The following is a 22,886-nucleotide window of genomic DNA, read 5'->3' as shown; positions in this document are numbered from 1 at the left end:
TTCCTCACTTTCAATTTGTATATCATTTTCATTCTCTTGTCGGTCTATTAGAAATTCGTTAGTCAAGGTTTCAGAATGCGATTCAATCATCTCATTAACATCTTCACTGTTAACATCCGGGTTTACTTCGTTCATTAGGTGAACTATTTCAAGTGCGATCAGAATTTATGAAATCATCCATCATTTGTGGGCATAGTTGTTCCCATGAACCTTTTATGTCATTGTTGACTCTTTTATTTCAGCCCATGCGTCTCCAAATTTGTTTATTACGTTCCATAAGTTATAATTCAGCACGTACGTAACACTTTTAAAACATTTTGGCATTATTGCCCAAAAAAAAATTTTTATTTTTAAATCTGCGAAAGATGAGGTCCGCCTGTAATACATACTTATTTATCTACCACCAATATAGTACACAACAACTAAAGATGAATATTAAAATCTCGGCATTTACAGGGCTTACCCAGTCTAACATATTTTTCTTTATCCACGTTGATAAGTGGCAGTCCCAGTATGTACATATATGGCAGTATAGTCTATGGTTTGGTTGTTGGTGTGTTCCAGGCGTGGCGCGCGAACGGGTGTTTAAGCGTCGGGGGGAGGAGGGGGGCGGGGGCGCGCGGGCCCGGCCGCGCTGGCGCCGCGCCGCGCCCCCCTCGCGCCACATCACCCCCCTCACCGACAAGGAGCGCTCCTCCAGCATGTCCCGCCTGCTCGACGGGTAAATCAACTTCTTACATTTAACCTTCCCCTCCCGGTGATACCTTCTTCCATTTTAAAAAGAACTATATGTGTTTTATATCTAGTTGACACACCTACAATATCGACGTCTCATCCGTAGGGTTAATAATCCAGTATCTGAATAAACAATATTAATATTGTTCTAATATCCTCCCTGATGATTTGTTTTAATAATAATAATAATAAATTTGGATAACTTATATAGCGCCATTTCTTGTTAGATCCGTTAGTGAGCATATGGAATCCGATGGAGGTGGTGTCTTGTGCGACCTATCTAGGACCAGGTCATTCCGTGTAGACGCGCGACCCCCTCCCACTGTATTCCGGGCTGCTGACCTCCTTCAGGTAATTTCTTCCTCAAAAAAATACTGCATTCTGACGATACGGCCATTTCCATCCCTTTATTGATATGACTATTAACAATATTAACACATTGTTTGCGGGAAACACTTAAAAGCATCTTTTACGTACTGTTGGTAGAGAGATTAACACGTGTCAGTACGTCACGCCCGGTGGACGTAATTTCATATATTTTTTTTATGCTTTAAAAAAATTTAAAAGACTATGATATATATATTTATATTTTTCATTTATTTATATATAAGTCACAAAGAAAATACTAAATTACAAACAAATAGAAAAGAATTCATGAGGATACATGTATGGATGACTAATTACCTTTGTTGTAGGAAAATATAGGTCCCGCCCATTCCAGGGCGCAACATATATTTACAGGATGTATTCATATCGCTCACTCCTTTCAAGAACGTCATAAATCAAAAATCGTCAATTTTCAGTTGTGCATGTTTTCGGAATGCCCAGAAAATATACTATATCCCAGCAAAAGAGGCATATTTTTAATTTAATATTTACCCGCTACAAGGCAGAAAATGTTGTTTTTGCATTTTGAAGAAAAGGTATCGTTTAATTATTTTTTTAAAATAAACTAAATATTTTTCAAATGGAGAAAAAACCTTCAGGTACCTAAAAAGATCTGTTGCACAGTAAAAAGTTTAATAAGTGGCTTGATATTTATTTTTAATACATTGTGTTCTTGAAAGGAGTGAGCGATATGTCCTACCCGTACCCGATATTGTTTACGTTTGACGTATCTATATGTCCCGCCTGGTTAACAGGTTAAAGGAATGAAGCTCACCTATGTTCAAAAGGAATACGCTTAGTAAATACTTCACCAATCCCTCAACTGATGGCGTAACAATCGAGCATACTTTGGAAATGTAAAGAAAACCTTACTGGCATGCAGACAAGACAAGACCATTGCATATATGTATATAGGTTTCAAGAATTAATGCAATATGCATGTTCAAATCATTCTACCCCTTAGGGTAGAATGGTGAACGCTACTCAACTGTATGAAGATATGTGATCCAGCCACATGCCAGGTCGTAAGCCCCGATATGCTCTGACTTGTATCTTCTTTCATATAAAAAGGGAATAATGGTACATGTTTCGTATGATGTTGAGATACCTTTATGAAATGGATTATTTTTGTTTAACTAAAATCTTAATTCCAGGGGGAGCTTTTAGGAAGTGGATTCTTCGGGCAGGTGTTCAAGGTGACACACCGGGACACTAACGAGGTGATGGTCCTCAAGCAGCTCTACAGGGTGGATGAAGACGCACAAAAGAACTTTCTCAAGGAGGTAATCACTTTTTTTTCATCAACTTTCTCTCATATGCCGCTATGAAGCGCAATGGCGCTTACTGGCAATTTTTAGCCTTGTTCATTCTAAGTATCTAAAAATTAGGCATACTCCAGGGTAGGATTTAAAAAACCCGAGTGGTGAAGAAATATTGAGTGTAATAATAATACGGAGCTGGTGAAAAACAACATGTTATCTGTGGCATATACACATTGACTGCGCGAATCGTAGTCTGAACGATTGGAATAATGCAGTTCATAATTACTGTCTCTCTTCAACTCAGATGTAGCACTCCGTAGTTAGAGTGAAATAAATACAATATCTCAGGTAAATATACATAACAAACGGTGACACGGACCGTTTGATCACATATCAAATAATACAATATATTTATCAAAACAATAAATTGACAGTGTTTTAAATATTTTAAAACTGAGTTGAAGACTTTAATCAATATGAGTCAAATTGAAATTATATAAAATTTGGATCAAATGATTACACAAGTTATCGAGTGAAATGTTGTTTGCGGGGGATTTAAAATCTCTTATTAGGTCCGTGTGGAATAGTCGCAAAAACTCATGCGGTTTCTTAGTACATATATGTAATACAATGTCTGTATTCATCAATACCTGTGATAAGATCTTAAACACCTTCTTGCATATAAAGTTGAAGACTGACCGGAGCATTTTGTCGTAACACGTTACGATGCGAGCATTCAGGCAGTCAGTACACCGAGCCGAGCGCTCCATCCATAGTTTCGGATGCTCGGTGATGCTCGCCACGAGCGATGTTACGACGTTATGTTACGACGAAATGCTCCGGTCAGTCTCCACCTTTAATGAATATAGTTTGATGCAAATGTGTTGTTTGGATGTGCAGGTGGCGGTACTGCGGTCGCTGTCGCACCCGAACGTGCTGCGCTTCATCGGGGTGCTGTACAAGGAGCGGCGCCTGCACCTGGTGACGGAGTACGTAAGCGGGGGCACCCTGCGCGCTCTGCTGGAGGGCGCCCGGGCCCCGCCCTGGGGCGAGCGCGCCGGCTACGCGCGCGACATCGCCGCCGGCCTCGCCTACCTGCACCGCATGAACGTCATCCACCGGGACCTCAACTCCCACAACTGCCTGGTCCGGGAGGTGAGCCCTGACCCTGCGCTTTGTGGTCCATTCACGTATTGGATGGCCACTCCCAACTACTGCTCGTGTGTTTCCACTTGTTTGCTTCTTCTTCTTCTTCTTTTTGTAGATTCTAGGGATCTGTTTGTGCCTTCGCATGTCGCTCTTGGGATGTTGACTCCCAGCTGTCTTTCCATCTTTTTGGAGGTCTGCCTGGGGGTCTGCGTCCTTCAGGGTGGCCTTGGAGGGCGATACGTGGAAGTCTGTCTTCTGACATTCTGTTTATATGTTCCTTTCACTTGTTTGCATTACAACATAATAGAAAATCAACCCAACCTACCTTGCCAATTGTCACTTGACACTTTTTATTGATATTTGGACCAAATTTTATCTTTTTGTATTTATTATTATTTTTTATTTAATATTTATTATTAAAGCTAGACTTGATTAATTGTTAGTGCGGGGTGGATGATGTTCCGAAGCTCCCGACAGGAGTCCTTTGTGACACAAAAATGCCAGCCAAGATAAAAGGTAAAGTCTACCAAACAATTGTCAGACCCGCACTTCCTTATGGCTCCTAATGCTGGACGATATATAACACCTACTTAAGGCAACTCGAAACTGCTGAAATGCGAATGCTTAGATGTTCAGCTGGAGTGTCCCTTAGAGATAAAATAACGAGTTTACGCATTCATGGAAGCCTGGCTGTTACAGGCATCAATAGTAAGGTAGAGAAAAGGCTATTGGGATTGTATAGGCACATAGGACGCAGAGAACCTAATTGTATTGTGAACCAGGCAATCGTCATAGCACTCTATGTTTCATATTATTTTTTGACATCTTATCAAAGATGAAGAAGAATATGGAAGTCTGGGCATTTACGGGGCTGACGACCGTCATAGGCTGGTTTAAGTGATCACTTTTCACACGTGTAACATTCACTAATTCTACCCATCATTGACAACCACACTACTCAAATTCTTGGAAGTTCTATATATATGAACCAATTTAGAAACCTTGTTCTTGAATCACTAGAACTTCATTAGAGACATCTGTTGGTGAGATATTTCGACAAAAATAACATAATATGATAAAATACAAAAAAATTAACAATTCCAATTATAGGTTTCCACCTAACAAATCTAAAAATAAAACAATTTAAAGAAACTGTCGTAAAAGTATAACTATATAGAACATTTCTTTATCAACTGTTCAAATAGACATCAACAATTTTTCTTTTAAACGTATTAAAAGAAACATTATTGATGTCTATTTCATTAAGCATTATATAGCACATATTGCAGGCTCGATTTAAAAATGAATTTTGGTAGGACTTGGTGTGCATTTTAGGGATTTTAAATAAGTTTTTGTTTCTGGTCTGTGCTCCCGGGACTCTAAAATTGATGAGTGATAAAAGCTCTGGGCAATCTACATAATTATTTAAAATTTTACACAGAAAAATAAGGTCAGCATTGTTCCTGCATGTTACGAGCTTGGGTAAATTCATAAATGGAGCCATCCGTCTAAAATTACAATATGAAATAAATTTTGACTGTATAGATTCTATTCGATTAACATATTTTTTGTATTGGAAGTTTCAGAAGGGAGATGCAAATTCTAACTGACTTCGAACATATCGCTCACTCCTTTCAAGAACGCCATAAATCAAAAAACTTAATTTTTTAGGAGAACGTTATTAATGTTTAAAAATATAATACAATGTATTGAAAATAAATATCAAGCCACTTATTGAACTTTTTACTGTGCAACAGATCTTTTTAGGTAAAACCTGAAGGTTTTTTCTCCATTTGAAAAATGTTTAGTATATTCAAAAAAATAATTAAACAATACATTTTCTTCAAAATGCAAAAACAACACTTTCTGCCCTGTAGCGGGTAAATATTATGTTAAGAATATGCCGCTTTTGCTGGGATATAGTACATTTTCTGGGCATTCCGAAAACATGCACAACTAAAAATTGACGATTTTTTATTTATGACGTTCTTGAAAGGAGCGAGCGATATGTAAAATTTAAAATTCTAAGGGTGCGAGATATATTCTTATACTAGTATACTCTATGTTTCACTCCGTTTTCCAGGATAAGACTGTCATCGTGGCGGACTTCGGACTGGCCAGGATAGTGAAGAGGACCGGGGTGTCAGGAAGCCTGGAGAGGTCGCAGCGCGGGTCCGCCCGGGAGAGAAAGAAGCGTTACACGGTGAGAATGTAGCCCGCACCTTATTGTAACACACCGAACTCCCCATTTACCCACCATTTTGTTTCCAAGTTGTGTAATGTAAGACTCTTGCGCGTTTGGCTCTCTTTGCATTTGTTGGCTATTTTATTTTTTCAAGATTAGAAAATGTTTTATTAATTGTTTCGGCATTAACTTTGTGGTAAGACATGTTACAATGATTAAAGAAAACACTTGTTTTTATACCACATGAGTTTTATTAAAGACTACTAGTTTCAGAAGCTAAACTTCCATCATTCAGGTCTGAATAATAACTGAGATATTATTCAGTAGTATATAGTTCTATAGTTATTATTCAAACCTGAATGATGGAAGTTTAGCTTCTGATATTAGTAGTAATATTAGTACTTCTGCTTGGTGTAGGTCTTGTGGCCTGTTTTTAAGAAGGATTTGCCTCCTGCAATGTCAATTCCCAGATGTCAATCCTGTCTACCTTGGGGTTGGCCGTAAAGTCGAATTTGGGGGAGTCCAGATGGTTCCATTCTCCTCACATGCGCGCATACCATTGTCTTTTCTGACTCTAGATATCCAGAGCCTGTTTAATAATTCTGTCCAAATTTTCAAGTTTACTGAAAAGAAATATCTAATTATAATTTGCTGAGTTTTTTTTTTTTTGAGATTTGTTTGACTTTTTTTTACACCATGCTATTTGTGAATTGTAAAAAAAAGGGAGTTGAGTGTAGTTTAAAGTTTAACTGGTGCATTTTGTTGCAGGTTGTGGGGAACCCCTACTGGATGGCCCCCGAAATGATGAAGGGCTGCGTGTACGATGAGAAAGTGGATGTTTTCTCATTTGGAATCGTTCTTTGCGAGGTATATTTTATCATTTAACTTAACACATTGTTTGCGGGAAGCGCTTAAAAACATCTTTTACATACTGTTGGTAGAGGACGAGAGACACCAAAAAACATTGTACAGATCGGAATTGGGTCTAGGTTACTTGTGATTAGTATATTGAGGGTCGGGCGGCAGACTGTCTGAGTATATTTTTAATTAATGTTTTACTTAGTAAATACCATTATTTCTTAAAATCTACTGTGACACGTGTTTCGATGCATTCCGCATCATTTTCAAACACGTGTCACAGTAAATTTTAAAATTTCTTAAGAAATAGTGGTATTTACTAAGTAAAACATTAATTAAAAATGGATAGATTTTACCACAAAGTGACTGCCGAATCAATTAATGAAAAATGTCTGAATACAATTAGGGTCGGGATTGATAAAAAAAACCGTTTGACAACACTGTGCTATTTTAAAAAAAAATTATTCCCAACAGAAAAATATGCACATTTGCCATATTTCCTTAGTATATTGTGTTGCAAATAAAATAAGAACTTAGATTGCCCACAACTCCTTGAGAAAATTCAAATTCGTATCACTCAACATACTACTCGGGAGCGAGAATTGTTTCAACTTGGCATATCAAGCTAAAACTAGCTAACCCCCACAGGGGTAGGTAGAGAGAATAGAATGCCACACTACTCTGTGTTTGCCTTTTCCACATTTATGCATCTCCCCATAATACCCGTTGATTACTTTGACTCCTTTCAAGTATTTGACATATATGGTTAATTAGTTAGTTTTATGTGCTTTATATTCTTTATATGCGATATTCTTATCCCTCTCCTGATGATAATGCATCTCGCACGTGTGTTCAGATCATCGGGCGGGTGCATGCAGATCCGGACTTCCTGCCCCGGAGCTCCGACTTTGGATTGAACCAGTCGTTGTTTAGGGACACCTTCTGCCACGGGTGTCCGGAACACCTCTACAGCATCGCTTTCCTGTGCTGCAACCTGAACCCGGACCGAAGGTATGTCGTGCCGTTGTCAAGAAAAATCACACCGTGATACAACAGTTTGACCTCCACCATAGTAGCCAAATGTGCTAGCCACTATACACTATGGAGGCGGACAAAATAATATAGGAATAGAGTGATGCCTCGCATAACGTACTTAATTCCTTCCAGGAGCAAGTTCGTCATACAAAAAGTTCATTATATGAAATGAGTTTTTCATGTAATGAATTATTGTTTTCAAACGAAGAGTAATATTTGTGTTTTTATTATTTACACAAATATTTAAATTTCATACTATTTCTGTGAGCCTAAGCGGCTCGTTATTAGAAACAGGTATCAAATTGTGGTAGAGTGGGTTCGAACCGAAAACCCGACACATAAATATAAACTTTAAGTGATTTCAATTCAAACACATATCCGCACCCCAATGGTGCATAGGGCACTGCATTATATAAACACAGTGTTATCTTGATCGTTAACACGAAGGAAATGTGATCAGCCCTCCGCTTCATGTACCAGTCCAGGGTAGTATTGAAAAAATCACTTATATTTATTTGACCCCCCCTGAGAACCGAACCCGAGACCTCCAGAACGGTAGCCGAGCGTGCTGACCATTACACTACGGAGGCGGACAAAAGTAATTACATACTAATAATACTATTTCTGTGCTAGGTAATAAAAATCCATATTTTATTAAAGACTGATACCAGTTGTAAGAGTGGGACAGTCTCGAGTTATACTCTTATAATAAAGCTTTAATGAAAATTTGACAGATGTCACTATAAACCTTAAATATTGCAATATAATAAGCAAAAAATAGCCTCCCGCTGTAACAGAAAAACTTTTAGTTATTGTGATTAGTCTAGATTGTAATTAGATTAGCGAATGGTAGACTGGACTGTAAAACTCCTCTCACATAAGATGTGTTAATAATAGGAAAAATGGTGAACTTGTTATTGTTTTAGACCCCCCTTCGAGGTGATGGAAGTGTGGCTGGAGGCGCTGACCATGCACTTGTCGGTGCAGTGCCCCCCGCCCCAGGACCTGCTCGCCGACATCCTGCACTACAGCGGCTCCCCGGACAGCCCCCCGCCCGAGAGCGACTCCTTCCCGCCCACTCTCACTAAGGTACAAACTGCACATGTACGAACCTAAATTGGAAACCTAAGCCATCTATGGATCAAAAAGCTTAGGCCACCAGGGACATCGAGACCATTTGAATGACTTAACCCTTTCCGGTCCCGCAAAATTAAAAAAAATCTAGGTAGACAGTTACTTTCCTATTGGAAAAAAATAATATTTTGTTCTCTGCTCCGCATATTGTTGTAATAGATACGAATGACAAAAATGTAAGGTTGGAATTTAAATAAATAATACTAATGATGAAAAAAATGTGGAATAACATCCGACATGGGACCTAAGATGAAAAAATCGATGTCGAATGAGATTCGACATTGGACCAGTAAGGATTAATTTTTTTTTAAATTAAGTTTTACTTAGTAAGTACCACTATTTCATGAAAGAAGTATTTAGTGGTATTTACTAAGTAAAACTTAAATTTAAAATGGAAAGATTTAATTGAATCGATTCATGACTTAAATTTTATTCAATGGTGATGTAATTGATTTTTTATTGCTTAGTATAAAATTTTATATACACATATATGTATTTATGTATAATTTTCATTATCATTACGTTGTATAATTTTTTTTCTGAAAAATTATTATTTATATAAGTCATTTTAAATGTTAAAATTATTATAAATTGTAAAGCTCCCTTGAGGTGTTGGCTATTTTTATTATTACAACAGACTGCTTAGTTTGGTGGCTGAGTGGCAGACTGAATACCCCAAAGGAACGGTGTTTGAGTCCTGAAATAAGTATTTTTTTGTGATCATCATATGTTAAATCACTCATTTGGTTTTTTTTTATATCGGCGGCGAAAATACCCAAAGCCGAGCAATAATGGTATGAAAAATTACTTCTTCTTATTATAGGCCTTGCGGCCTGTTTTTAAAAGGGATTAGCCTCCTGCGACGTCGATTCCCAGCTATCGAACCATCTCTTTGGTGGTCTGCCACAGTGCGATGTGGGGGAGTCTGGATGGTTCCATTCTCCTCCATACCGTTGTCTTCTTCGTTGCCTTCCCCACCTAACGACATCTTCCATCTCGCATATTTCCCTGATCCTGGCATTTCTGATTCTATCTCGAAGACTCTTGCCTGTTATGCTTCTCAGAGTCTTTTAATCTCTTTTAATCTAAGTGCATTTTTTGTGGCAATTTAATAATTAGAATTAATACATGTCAGTTTGTTTGCGAGGTTTAATATAATTTATATTTTCAGTCGAATTCCGGAGACGTTCTCAAGATGGAGGCCAAAATCAAAACCTCGTCACTTCCTCAAGCGGCGCGAGGCCTCGGGCCCAAGTGCATCTCGGCCAGCCACCTCTGCCTCTCCAGCAGGCCCGTGGCGCAGAACAACGTGCTCAGCAAGAGCCAGAACGCCCTCACCTCCACCCCGGCCGGCTACATCCTCAGCACCGACGACAAGACCATCAACATCACCAAGGTGGACGACGTCCGAGAGTGGCTCGACAGGCCCATCTTGCTCCGGAATGGAGGAATCACCAAGGAGAGCGCGGCGGAGAAGCGACAGTCGGCTGACAACCTAACCGGCGACTCGGACTTCCTCCAGAGCAAAGCCAGAAAGGTTGTTCACCAAGACCCTTTAACCGGCTCCGAATCCTACAAGAAGGTCACTCCGCCCGTCTCGTCCGACCGAGTCTTCAACTTTATAAAACCCGACCTAGAAACGGTCAAAGTCCTCAAGTCTAAAAGCCATCATTGCAACACGGATTTCGAAAAAGAAGGCCACAGTGACATACCCAGTTATCTCAGGAACCAGTCTGTCGAAGAGCTGGAGACGGGAGCCAAGATGCTTGTGGATACGTCTCGACCTTTCCGGCATCGTTCCACGCCCGATCATTCCATAGATGACGATGCGGACTTGAGTACTGACTCGGATGACACGTGCGAAGAAGTCAAGATCAAGCCCGAATCTCCATCGGCATTCAGAAGAATTTTCAGAAGCGATAAAAAGTCCTACACAGTCAACGCCAACTCTCCCACCCCGAAATCTAACGAACCAGATAATGGTAAAAAGAAGGTACAGGTCGCTAGTAATATCAAATTGCTACAGCAAAATTTCGAGCCTAAATCGGACGCTTCAACGCCTCCCGAAAAACATCACATGTCTTTCAATACATTCGCAAAGAAACTCATGTCCCCGAAACTGGGACGAAAATCCATGTCGATCAATAAACCCCTTTCCAAGATATTTAGCAACAATTCCAATGAACAAAGTGTCAATCTTCCAAAAGAATGTAAAAGCGACAAGAGTCCCAAAGGAAAAAGTACTTTTTTCGTCAACACTCCTCCGCACGCAGATCCTTCCGATAAAATCGACCATCCTCCAGAAACACCCTCGTCCCCAAATTGCAAAATCAAACCTAATAAACAAGATACCAAATTGAGCTACAAAGTCTGGCAGCCGGAAATTAGTAAGACGATCGAAGAAATCCCTCTCAAATCGGCGACTCCTGCCAAATGTATGACTCCCCTACTCAGGAGGCATAACCGCCAAGTCGACGACATGTCTTCCGTAGGGAGATTCAGCTATCGAGAGAAGAGGTCTTCCCCATTGAAATACACACTACCAGATAAAAATTTCGAGTCTAGGACAGAGAGATATCGGGGCGTAGGAGATAAATCCACTGCGCATATTAGTAATATTGTCAACATTCAAAGGACCAAAATTTCAAAAGATAACGCTCTGCCTCTCGCGAGATGTAATAATTTCAAGAACATTCCTTCTATGAATGAATGCCAGAACGCAATGCCGGAAAACAAACACAACCTTGACATAAATGGAAAAGATGATCCAACTGTACAGGAATCTCCCGCCCAGACGTCCGGAACGGAAAGCGTCTCGAACGATTCCGGAAATTTAGTTTTACTCGGTGAAGAATCTCAGAATGATGAGGCGTCCAGGAACGCTGACGAATCTCATAAAACCAATTTCGCCAACACGGTCAAGTGCTTCGAGAAGGGCATCGCGAGCGCCGACCTGAACTCCACGGGCAACTACGTCAGTCTGGCCAATCTGAGGATCAACTGCCCCAGTCTGGGCAGGACCCGGGAGTCTCTGGTCAAGAGGAATATTTCCAAGTTTGACCCGAACGGCACGCTGCGATGCAAGCCCAACCGCAAGAGCCCCGAGAAGGGCCCCCTTAACGGAGAGACTTCCGCAAACACTGCCTTAGAGAGTACCATTTTGTAAGTCCAAATTTTACCGTAATTTTAAGTATATACGTGATGTTTTCCGGTGTATGGCCCTCTTAGTATCAAAGAAACACCATCCTTTTTCCAATTTTGAATTATGTTTTCATTTAGCTATCAAAGTAAGCAATTTATTTAAAAATATATTTGATTTAGTTCATTCAATTATAAATAAAACACACCTCCACAAGGAGGTCCTCACCAAAACATTACATTTCCATTATAAATGATTTTAAGTAATCAGGAATTCTAGCTTGTAAAATTGTTACGTTTTGGTGCGATTCAATGCTTTCATATTGGATTGGTCACGTTTTGTCGCAACTTTAATTTAGATTTCGATAGAATACAGTAAACAGAACATATTTGCATTTAAAGGATTTTTTGTGCAATATTGGAAATGTAACTATGTATTTGGTGAGGATCTCCACACTTGTTTTTTACCACTTGAGTATTATATTGTTATGACTAGTTTCGGAAGCTACAAATGCTTCCATCTAGCTTCCTAAACTAGCCATAACAATATAATACGCAAGTGATAAAAAAAACAAGTGTTTTATTAATAATTTAATCGCATCTGGTAAGATATGATTGAATTATTGATGTGGTATCGTAGTGAATGCCGAAACAATAAATAACATAGTTCAATTCAAACAGAGTTCACAAATTTACTAATATTTCTATTATCTTACATATTCTTTTGCAAATAAAGCATGGAGTAAAATGCAAAATATTTCAAATAACACATACACACATTTTACACACATTTTTTACACACATTACACATATTTTTACACACATTACACATATTTTTTACACATATTTTACACACATTTTTTTAATAGAGCAAATGATTGCGATATGAAATGATTACATCTCATAAAAATAACCCAATTTGTAAAGCAAAGATGGTCCCAGTTTTGAGTCCCAGAAAAGGCATTTTCATGACATAGTGATTTCATATTGCTCTATTCCAACAGTTCCAAAATAAATGTTATAAAGTATAATAAATAATTGCCGTAGTTTTATAAATTTCTGTTCATTTTTAGCTAAAATTTATACAAACATATCGACTGTGTTTAGAAAAAAGGGTGTAACCCTTAGCATTGGAAAAATAGGCTTTTTTTAATTTTTATTAGAGAACTTTAAAATTTATTATGAAATCGAAAACATGAGTTAATTATGTGTTTTGTCATTTAAGGTGCTGAAAATATAATTAAAAGAAAAAATATAAGTAAAGTTTTTTCTTTGCTTTTGAAACTACTTATATTCGTTTGTTGATACACAATTACGGAAATGCATTTTTTTTAAACTTAAATATTTAGATTTTTTTTCATTGGTCTATTGAGTATTAATATGTAATGAAGAAATTACAAAATTTGTTTGGGTTTTTCCCAAAATCAATGCTAGATTTTGTCATATTTTAGTACTTAAATTGTTTCTTTTCATTTTAGATTGTGTTGTATTTATGTATTGTAAAATAAAGGCTCACAGGTGAAACTAAGTATATGAGGACGACAATAATTTTTAAAATTTCTACGGGTTTTAGTAGAAATTTAGCATGGTCCTTTAGGATACGTAGTTTGCTAGATTATTCTCAAATAAGGGATCGAGTATACTTGTCTTATGATAACCGATTGAAATTCTGCCCTGAAAGATTTGTTATACAAGTGTTCATTTTATATAGTCTATGAATTTGTGTGCTGTAAAAAAATAATTATGTATATGACGCTTTTTTGTAAGCAGACCACTAAGACGTGGCACTTTTTGCTCCAGATGTTATATTGTGATATAATCAATATTTTTCATAGATGTGTTTGCTTCGTAAAAGCCTTAATAAATATAATAAGTATATTATCATTATATTGTACGTGTGGAAATTTCAAAGGACACCAGTGTAAATAAGAAACGTCTGGTACAATTTTCACTTTTGATTGTAAAAATATTTATCAAAACTAATATTTGCATCAGAATTTTTTAACACACTAAGGACAGGAAAGTATTTTTACCCGTTTGGTCAATTGATGCTTAAAGATGGGAAGGGTATTTTTACCTTCTGCACTGGCCTCCTTTCCAAGTTAGAAATGAAGTAATTACATATTTAATCTTCTTCTTTCTGTAAATCCGGGATCTGTTAGTGCCTCAGCATGTCGCTCTTGGGATGTTGACTCCCAGCTGTCTTTCCATCTTTTCGGAGGTCTGCCTGGGGGTCTGCGTCCTTCGGGGTTGCCTTGGAGGGCGATACGTGGAAGTCTGTCTTCTGACATTCTGTTTATATGTTCATTCCAGTATCACCTTTGTTGTCGTCCCCACCTGACATACATGATATACAATGTTTTTGTATATCATGTTGGTACATCTCTTTGTTAAGGTTTTAACTATATGTACATAATTATCAATTCCTGTCGCCAGCGGTCCGTAAGCATAAAAAACACCCGTCCTAAGTGTGTTAAGAATTATAGCTATCTGGAATTATGAATGAATAACTGGGAAACGAATTGTAATTGAAAAGACCATGAGAGATAAAAATGGTATGTTTGATCTAATTAAATGTGACAATTATTTTATGTAAAGGAATTCTAAATTGATAGAATATAAAATCCTTGAGTTTCCAGTTATTTGATTTTTTTTTTGGATATGCATTATCTATGCGTAAATTATACATTTGAAAATGTAGATGGTAGGAAAAAAACTGTCAGATGTTTACTTGGTACATATACCACTACAAATTATACTATCAAACAATGATAATTTTTGTGCATTAAGACACGTGTCACAATATAGTTTAATGATTGGTGGTATTTACCAAGTTATGGACAGATATTACCACAAAGTGACTGCAGAATCAATTGATGTTTTTTTTTTTTACTTAAGTATCACAAATATTTTCACCGTCCCTAATCAAGCACCATCCAACATTGTTTAATAATCAATGAGTAAATGTTCTTGTATCCTTAGACTCGAATACTGTATATGATGTCTTTATCATAAGTAATGCAAAGATCTATAAAAATAATAATGTAGGTAAATGTTTGTTTGTTCAGAATCTGAAATCTAAAGTAATTCACAGATTGCTATGAAATTTTTACACAACATTTCATAGGAAGAACAGGGAATATTTTTATTTATCTACTTAAATAAAAATGTAAATGTCTGCATATTCAAAACCTTAAATCCTTTAAAAAGTTATTACATAACCGATTGCTTTGAAATTTTGGCACGTAAAAACATGTTTTTATTTTATTAAACAGTTTTTTTTGCCGCAATGACAGCGCCATCTGTTGAAAGTAACAGCAACATACGCAATACTAACCATTGCTTATGTCGAACAGGGTGCTACTTGACAGCTACTCTCACTTAACATTTCATAGATTATTTTTTTTCATTGCTTCACAAGCATTTTGAAATTGAACATATTACAAATATGCGCTTTCCATTTTCTATCTTTTCCATTTAACCAGACTGAGCCATAGCAACGCTTGACTGGGTAAAGCTAGTATGTAATGAAATAAATGGATACCTCTCTCCTTTATCAACACCAGCTGGTGTATAGGGCACTGCTTCCGTTCAATGGAATGTTATCTCGGTTATTAATTACTTGAAAGCAATATTATCTGGTGTTTGTGCAACATTCCAACATTGCAAGATTCAGGGTAACATGTGCGTACTTTTTAAGTTAAACCAATTAGGAATCAAACCGGGACTTATTTTCTTTTGATTGGTGCCCAAATGTGGTAATTAAATTTTATATTTTGTAATGTTTCATTTGAAGAAGCCTTGCCCGTGAGCGACAGTGCTTTTTTTCTGCACAAATTTAAGAAAAATACACATTTTACACAGCTAAAATGCATATTTATAAAAATGGATTCTAAAATACCCATTTTAATTTTGTGTCTTTTTTAACGGTTTTCCGGTAGATGGAGTAAACTGAATTATTCCTAACTAACACCATCGGGGTAACAAATGTTCTAATGTCTGTATTTTATAATAATACATTGTTGTGTAGTGCAGTAAGAATGTAACATATTTACCAGATGTACAAGTATGAAATGCTGATTTTTTCCCAAAAAAAAATGTTAAATTCGGAAGAATGTGATTGATTCAAAATATGCTCCGTTGCTAGTTGCTCATTTTTCCCATTTTCAGATAACTTTTTGATACTATGCCAGTAAAAATTTTCCTCTTTTGCTGTGAATCATTCATAAATTCATTTTGTTCACATCTTGGAAGGAACTAAAGTGGTACTCGGTAATAAGTGCGTGGCCTATCCATGCAAACAAGTGATGATCGGTAGGAGGCCAGTCTGTTGGGTGACATATCTGATGCAAAAACGTGTCAGATGTAGTTTCCCGCCTTTCTATCGTTCAGCTCATGTGGTATCCGTCTGCCAACCTTCTAAATCTCTCCCATCTCTCGCAGGCAATTGAAAACAGTATGTTGACTAATATTCAATTACTTAGCGAGTTGTTTCTGTGTTTGAGAATTGTTTTCCTCCAGCAATGCTTGCAATTTCACAACTTTTTACTTTTTTGGCGGTTTTCCATGTTCGTTGTCTGCAACATGGATATCATCACCTTTGAAACGTCAATCGTTTGCACGTATCATGTTCACTACAAGCTTTTCCAAGTGATCAGTATGGTTTAGCAGCAGCTTTCTTCAAGTGAAAACAAAATATTAAATGTCCTTGAATGCCTTTTTTTTGGCACAAATTTCCACATATTGAATACAGCAAAACAATACTTTGTCAATACTTTTATCACTTTTTGATGGCAGAACAATATAGCATATAATATATCGCTCACTCCTTTCAAGAACGTCATAAATCAAAAATCGACAATTTTCAGTTGTGCATGTTTTCGGAATGCCCAGAAAATGTACTATATCCCAGCAAAAGAGACATATTTTTAACTTAATATTTATCCGCTACAGGGCAGAAAATGTTGTTTTTGCATTTTGAAGAAAAGGTATGGTTTAATTATTTTCTTTAAATAAACTATATATTTTTCAAATGTAGAAAAAACAGTCAGGTTTCACCTAAAAAGATATGTTGCACAGCAAAAAGTTCAATAAGTGGCTTGATATTTATTTTTAATAGATTTTATTATATTTTTAAACTTTAAAAACGATCTCCTGAAAAATCAAGTTTTTTGATATATGACGTTGTTGAAAAGAGTGAGCCATATGTCAAATTTCTTTCTCCACATTGCATTTGCGTGCCATCTGTTGCCTGAAATCCGCACTTCATACTTGTATTTCATATTGCATACCAGATGCTTCATTGGGTATAAAATGATGATTTTGACATGAATTATTTTGTGATGTATCTGTTTTAGTATTATGTTCAGGTCAACTCTTATGGTGTTAGGTCTAATTGGATGATACACCATGATTTTTGTAACTTTACTGAACACAAGATTGATAGGTAAGATAAATGAATGCATTCCGCTTTGAAGATGTATCTCTCCGACTGGAAAAGCCAAATTGGCGACAAATAATATTGTTATGTTGAATCTCTTAAAGACCCTAGTGTAATAAGAAATATGGTACTGTTAAGGAATTATGCAATAAGCTAATGTAAAGCTTAGTTAACATGACTAACATTATCTGTGATATTGTTTTTTAGATATATTTTTAAAAAAGGTCACTTATAAATGCCATAATATAGAATGTATAATATTTTGTAAAGAGAGTTCATGTGGTAGTAGTAGTAAATGTTGTCTATAAAATCATTGTGTACTTTTTTATATTGTCAAATTTTTATATCGGATTGAGCAAATCCAGTTTATTTTGATTTTTATGTTTACATTCCATTTTTGTATGCCTTTTTTTATTTACAACGCGAAATAAATTAATGGGATTGAAATGTTCATCGAAAATATATTCAAATAATAAAAAACACAGTTTTATTTATTTAATATTGCTACCCTTAAAGGAGCGACTCGGAGTGGACGACACTGCCCCCTGAGCTGACCCCCTAACTGAGGAGAAAGTGAATAAAGTATTTTATCAGGGGGCCATAATTATTGTGATTTTTCTTCCACTACTGATGAATTTTGGCAAATTCTTCCCATTCTGAGTGATGCTGATGCTGCTAAATCCTCCACGGAAGCAGTGTATCAAAAAAGTTATGGAACCAGTGCTGTATACAAATGCACAATATAATTTAATATGCTTTTTGGACATATCTATTATTACCTTATAAATTAAATTTGATGTTTACACAACAAATTGGACGTTTTACAAACCAAATTAGACCTCAAAAATATAATTGGACGTTTTACAAACCAAATTAGACGCCTCACAAATCAAATTGTAAGTTTTACAAACCAAATTGGACTTTTTCAACCAAATTGGATGTTTTATAAACCAAATTGGTCATTTTATAAACAAAATTAGACTTTTAACAAATCAAATTGGACATTTCAATTAAATAGGACGTTTTAAAAACCAAATTGGACTCTTTTACCAAATTGGACGTTTTATAAACCAAATAAAACATTTTAAAAATTAAATTGGACTCTTTTACCAAATTGGACGTTTTATAAACCAAATAAAACATTTTAACAAATCAAATTGGACATGTCAACCAAATTGGACGTTTTACAAACCAAATAGTATGTCTTACGAATCAAATAAGACATTTGGTTAGAAATGTCCAGTTTGGTTTATAAAACGTCCAATTTGGTTAAAAACGTCCAATTTGTTTTGTGAAACGTCCTATTTGCAGTGAAAAACATCTGTAAGGTTGTCTTAGGGAAAGGATATAAAATAAGTAAAACACAGCAAGTTGGAGATGTATTAATTGTATATATGTAAGTATAATATTCACATTCCTGATGGGTTGATAGCGATCCCTTCTCATCCACCAACAGTCATATTTAACACAGTAAAGGCCTAAACATTACCCTCATATCTTATAATCATACAGCTCACAGCTGATTTATTCGTTTACATTTTTCATTTAAACCAAATATTAGACAATATAACTTCTTTGTTGAAGATTTCAACGATACTAAGTTCACCAAGAAAAAAATGTTTTACTATGAAATTAAATATTACAGAACAGTACTAGAATGCCATCTGTGGGTTCCTCTATTAACACATTAGTTACGGCAATGTTTTGATAAAACTGTATCTTGAGGCGGGCGACATTAGACAGCTGTCCGGAAATATAAAATATGTCAGTGAACTTCATATTTTGAACTCGAAAACAATACAAAAACGGTTAAATGGTCTCTAACGTCTCAAAATAAAATCATGTTAGTCCACAAATCACAAAAGTAAAAAAAATGTTAAAAACACTAATAAAATATTAGAAAATAACAACACAGTTTAACAACCGCCGAAAACTCAAAATCTGCGAATAAAATATGATTTATGGGCTTTCCCCACACGCGTTTATTGCTTTGTAAGTACCAACTGCCGACTTAAGTAAAGGACAATGATCTTTGTATTTTATTTCATTTTAGGACAAAGAAAAAAACGCACCGTCTGTATCCATTGTTTAAAGTTAATTTGTAACATTTCCTTCAAAACAGATTACGACCATTAGCTATGTTTTGAACCAGTAAATATCAGTATTATTTTTTATATTACAACGACATCTATCCACTACACAACAAAAGCAAAAAGGCCAAGAGATTAGAAGTTTATGACGTGTTTTTTGTATACTAAATTGAAGGTAGCCGAAATGCACAAAAATGTGCACCCCGCCACCACACAAGGTTTCTGAAACGCACAAATATGTGCACACCGTACACAATGTGTTAATTATAGTTCACTTTTCTGAAGGAAAATGATCTGATCCATTCACTATTACGTCAATATGTTTATTATAAAGTGACCAACTTGCCATGAATTTCATTCCAGTAATCACACTCAGTAAGTAACCATACATACATACTTGTTGATATGTATATATTTTAATTGTATGTATAAATATGAAGTGTGTATATTCTTTTAACACAGTGTACCCATGGCCAATAGATATACCCGATTGAATTAAATAACAACTTCTTTAAAATATCATTCCTTATTATTTTTTGACATCTCATCAAAGATAAAGAAGAATATGGAGGTCTGGGCATTTACGGGGCTGACGACTATCATAGGCTGGTTCTTAAACTTATGATCACTTTACACACATGTAACATTCACCAATTCTACCCATTATTGACAACCACACTACTCAAATTCTTGGAAGTTCTATTATATATGAACCAATTTTGAAACATTATTCTTGAGTGCAGCCCCGTAAATGCCCAGACTTCCATATTATTCTTTGTCTTTGATGAGATGTCAATTAATAATATGAAAATAACTCCTGTAATTGGAGATAATCCAGATTTTGTGAACAAGTATTTGGACACACTCAAAATGTTGTAAATAAGTCATTACTTATTCAATATTTCATTTCAAAGCTGATCGCGCCAATCAGTTCATGAATTTCGTTACGTTTTGTGTATTTTAAGCTCCTAATATATTTTACAATTTGACATAACAGACCGAAAAAATGTAACAAATACTATCCCAATTGGCCAACCGAATATGTTACATTTACTCATCAGTCACATTTCTAGATTTTAATTGAAATATGCATAAACATTGCATAAGTTTTTTAGAGTAGACATGGGCAATCAAATAACAAAAACTAATTAAATATGAATCATTTCAAGATTTAGATAGACTTACTTATATAAATTATTCTTTATTGGTGAACATGATATCGTGAGATTTTTTAAATTAATACTTGTCTTATTTTTCAGACAAAATTATATACATATTTAAATTCACATCACACAAGTTATTCAAAACAAATCCATATCCATTCTCAATAGTATTTGAAACAAATACAAAATCGGAATATGATATTCAAACAGTCTTAAGTTAAGTACGAAATACATACTGATATTTATTCGGCTGTCCAAACTTAAAACACAGTAAGGGACATTTTTTTTGTAGTAGGTTTTTTTTTGCATATTTGGACTTAGTAGAATCTACTTAGTCCAAAAATGCAAAATAAACGTACTACAAAAAAAATGTCTTTACTGTGTTTTGAGTTCGGACAGCCGTATTGTTTCTAGTGAAAATTTATTATTTCACAATAATCAAAAAGAGCATAATTTGATGTGCCTTTATTTTCAACAGCACATTCCAACATTATCAACCCATCCTCAAATCAAGTTTCACTCTTAAATTTCACTAAAAAGTGGGAGAATTGATATTACATTGTGATATGTAATTATAAACGTGCTTCTTATTCATAAAAATATTACAAGACTTTTCCGGTTTCATAAACAAATATGGGAATGGACTTTTAATCTACAGTATCCGTAAAGTACATTTATCAGACAGGACATTATTTAAATAGAAAAATATCATTAGTATATGCAATTTAAGAGAATCAAAAGGTGGCAGCAGTAGTCGTGCCATATGGAATATTTTAGTAACATACTCACTTAACCTTTCCCTCCCGGTGATATGTATTTACTACAACTCGACTTTTCGAATGAGAATATCAATATAAAATATAATAGATACGGGCAAAAAAAAAATTATTCCTTCGTAATATAATTATGTATTATATGAAAGTATTACGATATAAAGTTATTCATTTTCAGCGACGGAAATAAATAATTTGTGAATAAAATCACCACTAAATAAAACGTTTCTGTGTGTGCGTGTGTGGCGTGCTTTGTAAGTATACACGCATGTCGTAACATGTTTACCACGCCAGTAGCACGCAGATCGTTTTGCGCGACGGTCGTGTCGCTACACCAGTTTTCAGATAATATCAGGGCTAACATTACAAAATTGTTACATCACCTTTCAACTATGGTCAATAAAAGCAACATTTAAGAATATTCACATTTTTTACGTTTTTAAACCATATTTTCATATGGCGTACAAAATACATATCACCAAAACGCGCAGGAATTTTTAGCATCGTAAGGGAAGGGTTAAAAAACCATTTAGAAAGCATTTTCTTAAGAAAACATTTTTTTTTTCATTAATATTCTTAAGACATTATGTTGTGAAAAATCAAAAAGATACACTGTGATTCTCATTAAAATATCTTTGTTAGAGGAATGTTTATAGGCAATAAAAAAATTGATTTGTTTGGACCAATCTCTTAAAAAAAAAATGAGTGTGAAGTGCTTAAAATGTATATTTTTTAAACTATTGTCAAGGATCTGAAACTTCAATCATCTGCGCCAACTATGAATTGTAGTCATTAAAACAAACCAAATCTGCCCCACATATTACAAGAAAATTGTAACACGTATTACAAGAAAATTGTATATATATTAAAGTATCAAGGTATGATGCTTTTTTGTTAGTACAAAAATCACCGTTTCTTGTGGCCATAAACTGGCATCAGTGCCATCTATGGGTTATTAATTAATATAGTTACTTTCAAAAGACGAAACGCTTCAACTTTTTTGTGAAATCGAGTATAATATTGTCCTGTGATCGTATCAATTAAACACTGTTTTTTCTACTGCCCATCCTTGATTGAGGACTCTTACACTAATGATATTCTTTTACTTTGGGGAATTGTTATAAGAGATATATTACATATGAATATTTAATAATTTAAGTATAGGTAGGTACGTACTGTATTCTACAAATATACGAGAATCTACGACAAAATTATTGTGCACATCATTACATGTATGTATAAATATTACATTAACCGTCGATAATATATTATTATTGAGCTTTGCATTTATTGAAGTATTCGTGCATCATATAAATGTAACTATCAGGTTGATTAAAAAAATTCTGTGAGAATTTTTATCTTTTGCATTGACAGGACAAAAGTGTATCTCAAAAGATAAAAAGACAATGTCGGAACAGTAGGAATTAACACTGTTCTCAACCATTTTAGTACAATATAAAATTATAAAAATTATTTAAACAGGCTTATTAAATCATTCAAATAAACACACACAATATGTATTATGTTTGGTACACAC

The 22,886-nt window shown here is 35.4% G+C and overlaps 1 protein-coding gene across 2 annotated transcripts in view; it reads left to right on the top strand.

The window, feature by feature from the left end:
- LIMK1 (LIM domain kinase 1) overlaps nucleotides 1-12,051 on the top strand; it is a 29,686-nt gene extending 17,635 nt beyond the window's left edge. For both annotated transcript variants that reach the window (XM_088256506.1, XM_088256505.1), the window contains 9 exons: nucleotides 565-721; nucleotides 963-1,086; nucleotides 2,277-2,405; nucleotides 3,285-3,539; nucleotides 5,617-5,736; nucleotides 6,487-6,585; nucleotides 7,433-7,587; nucleotides 8,538-8,700; nucleotides 9,917-12,051. In XM_088256506.1, coding sequence (XP_088112632.1) covers nucleotides 565-721; nucleotides 963-1,086; nucleotides 2,277-2,405; nucleotides 3,285-3,539; nucleotides 5,617-5,736; nucleotides 6,487-6,585; nucleotides 7,433-7,587; nucleotides 8,538-8,700; nucleotides 9,917-11,911 — 3,197 coding nt within the window. In that variant the 3' untranslated portion in view covers nucleotides 11,912-12,051. The remainder of the gene's footprint in view (nucleotides 1-564; nucleotides 722-962; nucleotides 1,087-2,276; nucleotides 2,406-3,284; nucleotides 3,540-5,616; nucleotides 5,737-6,486; nucleotides 6,586-7,432; nucleotides 7,588-8,537; nucleotides 8,701-9,916) is intronic.
- The last annotated feature ends 10,835 nt before the right edge of the window (nucleotides 12,052-22,886 follow it).

This window comes from Brachycentrus maculatus, unplaced genomic scaffold, assembly GCF_059751285.1.
Source record: "Brachycentrus maculatus isolate JH-2025_06_01 unplaced genomic scaffold, ASM5975128v1 h1tg000061l, whole genome shotgun sequence".
Classification (NCBI taxonomy): domain Eukaryota; kingdom Metazoa; phylum Arthropoda; class Insecta; order Trichoptera; family Brachycentridae; genus Brachycentrus; species Brachycentrus maculatus.
This window is presented reverse-complemented; position numbering and strand designations above follow the sequence as displayed.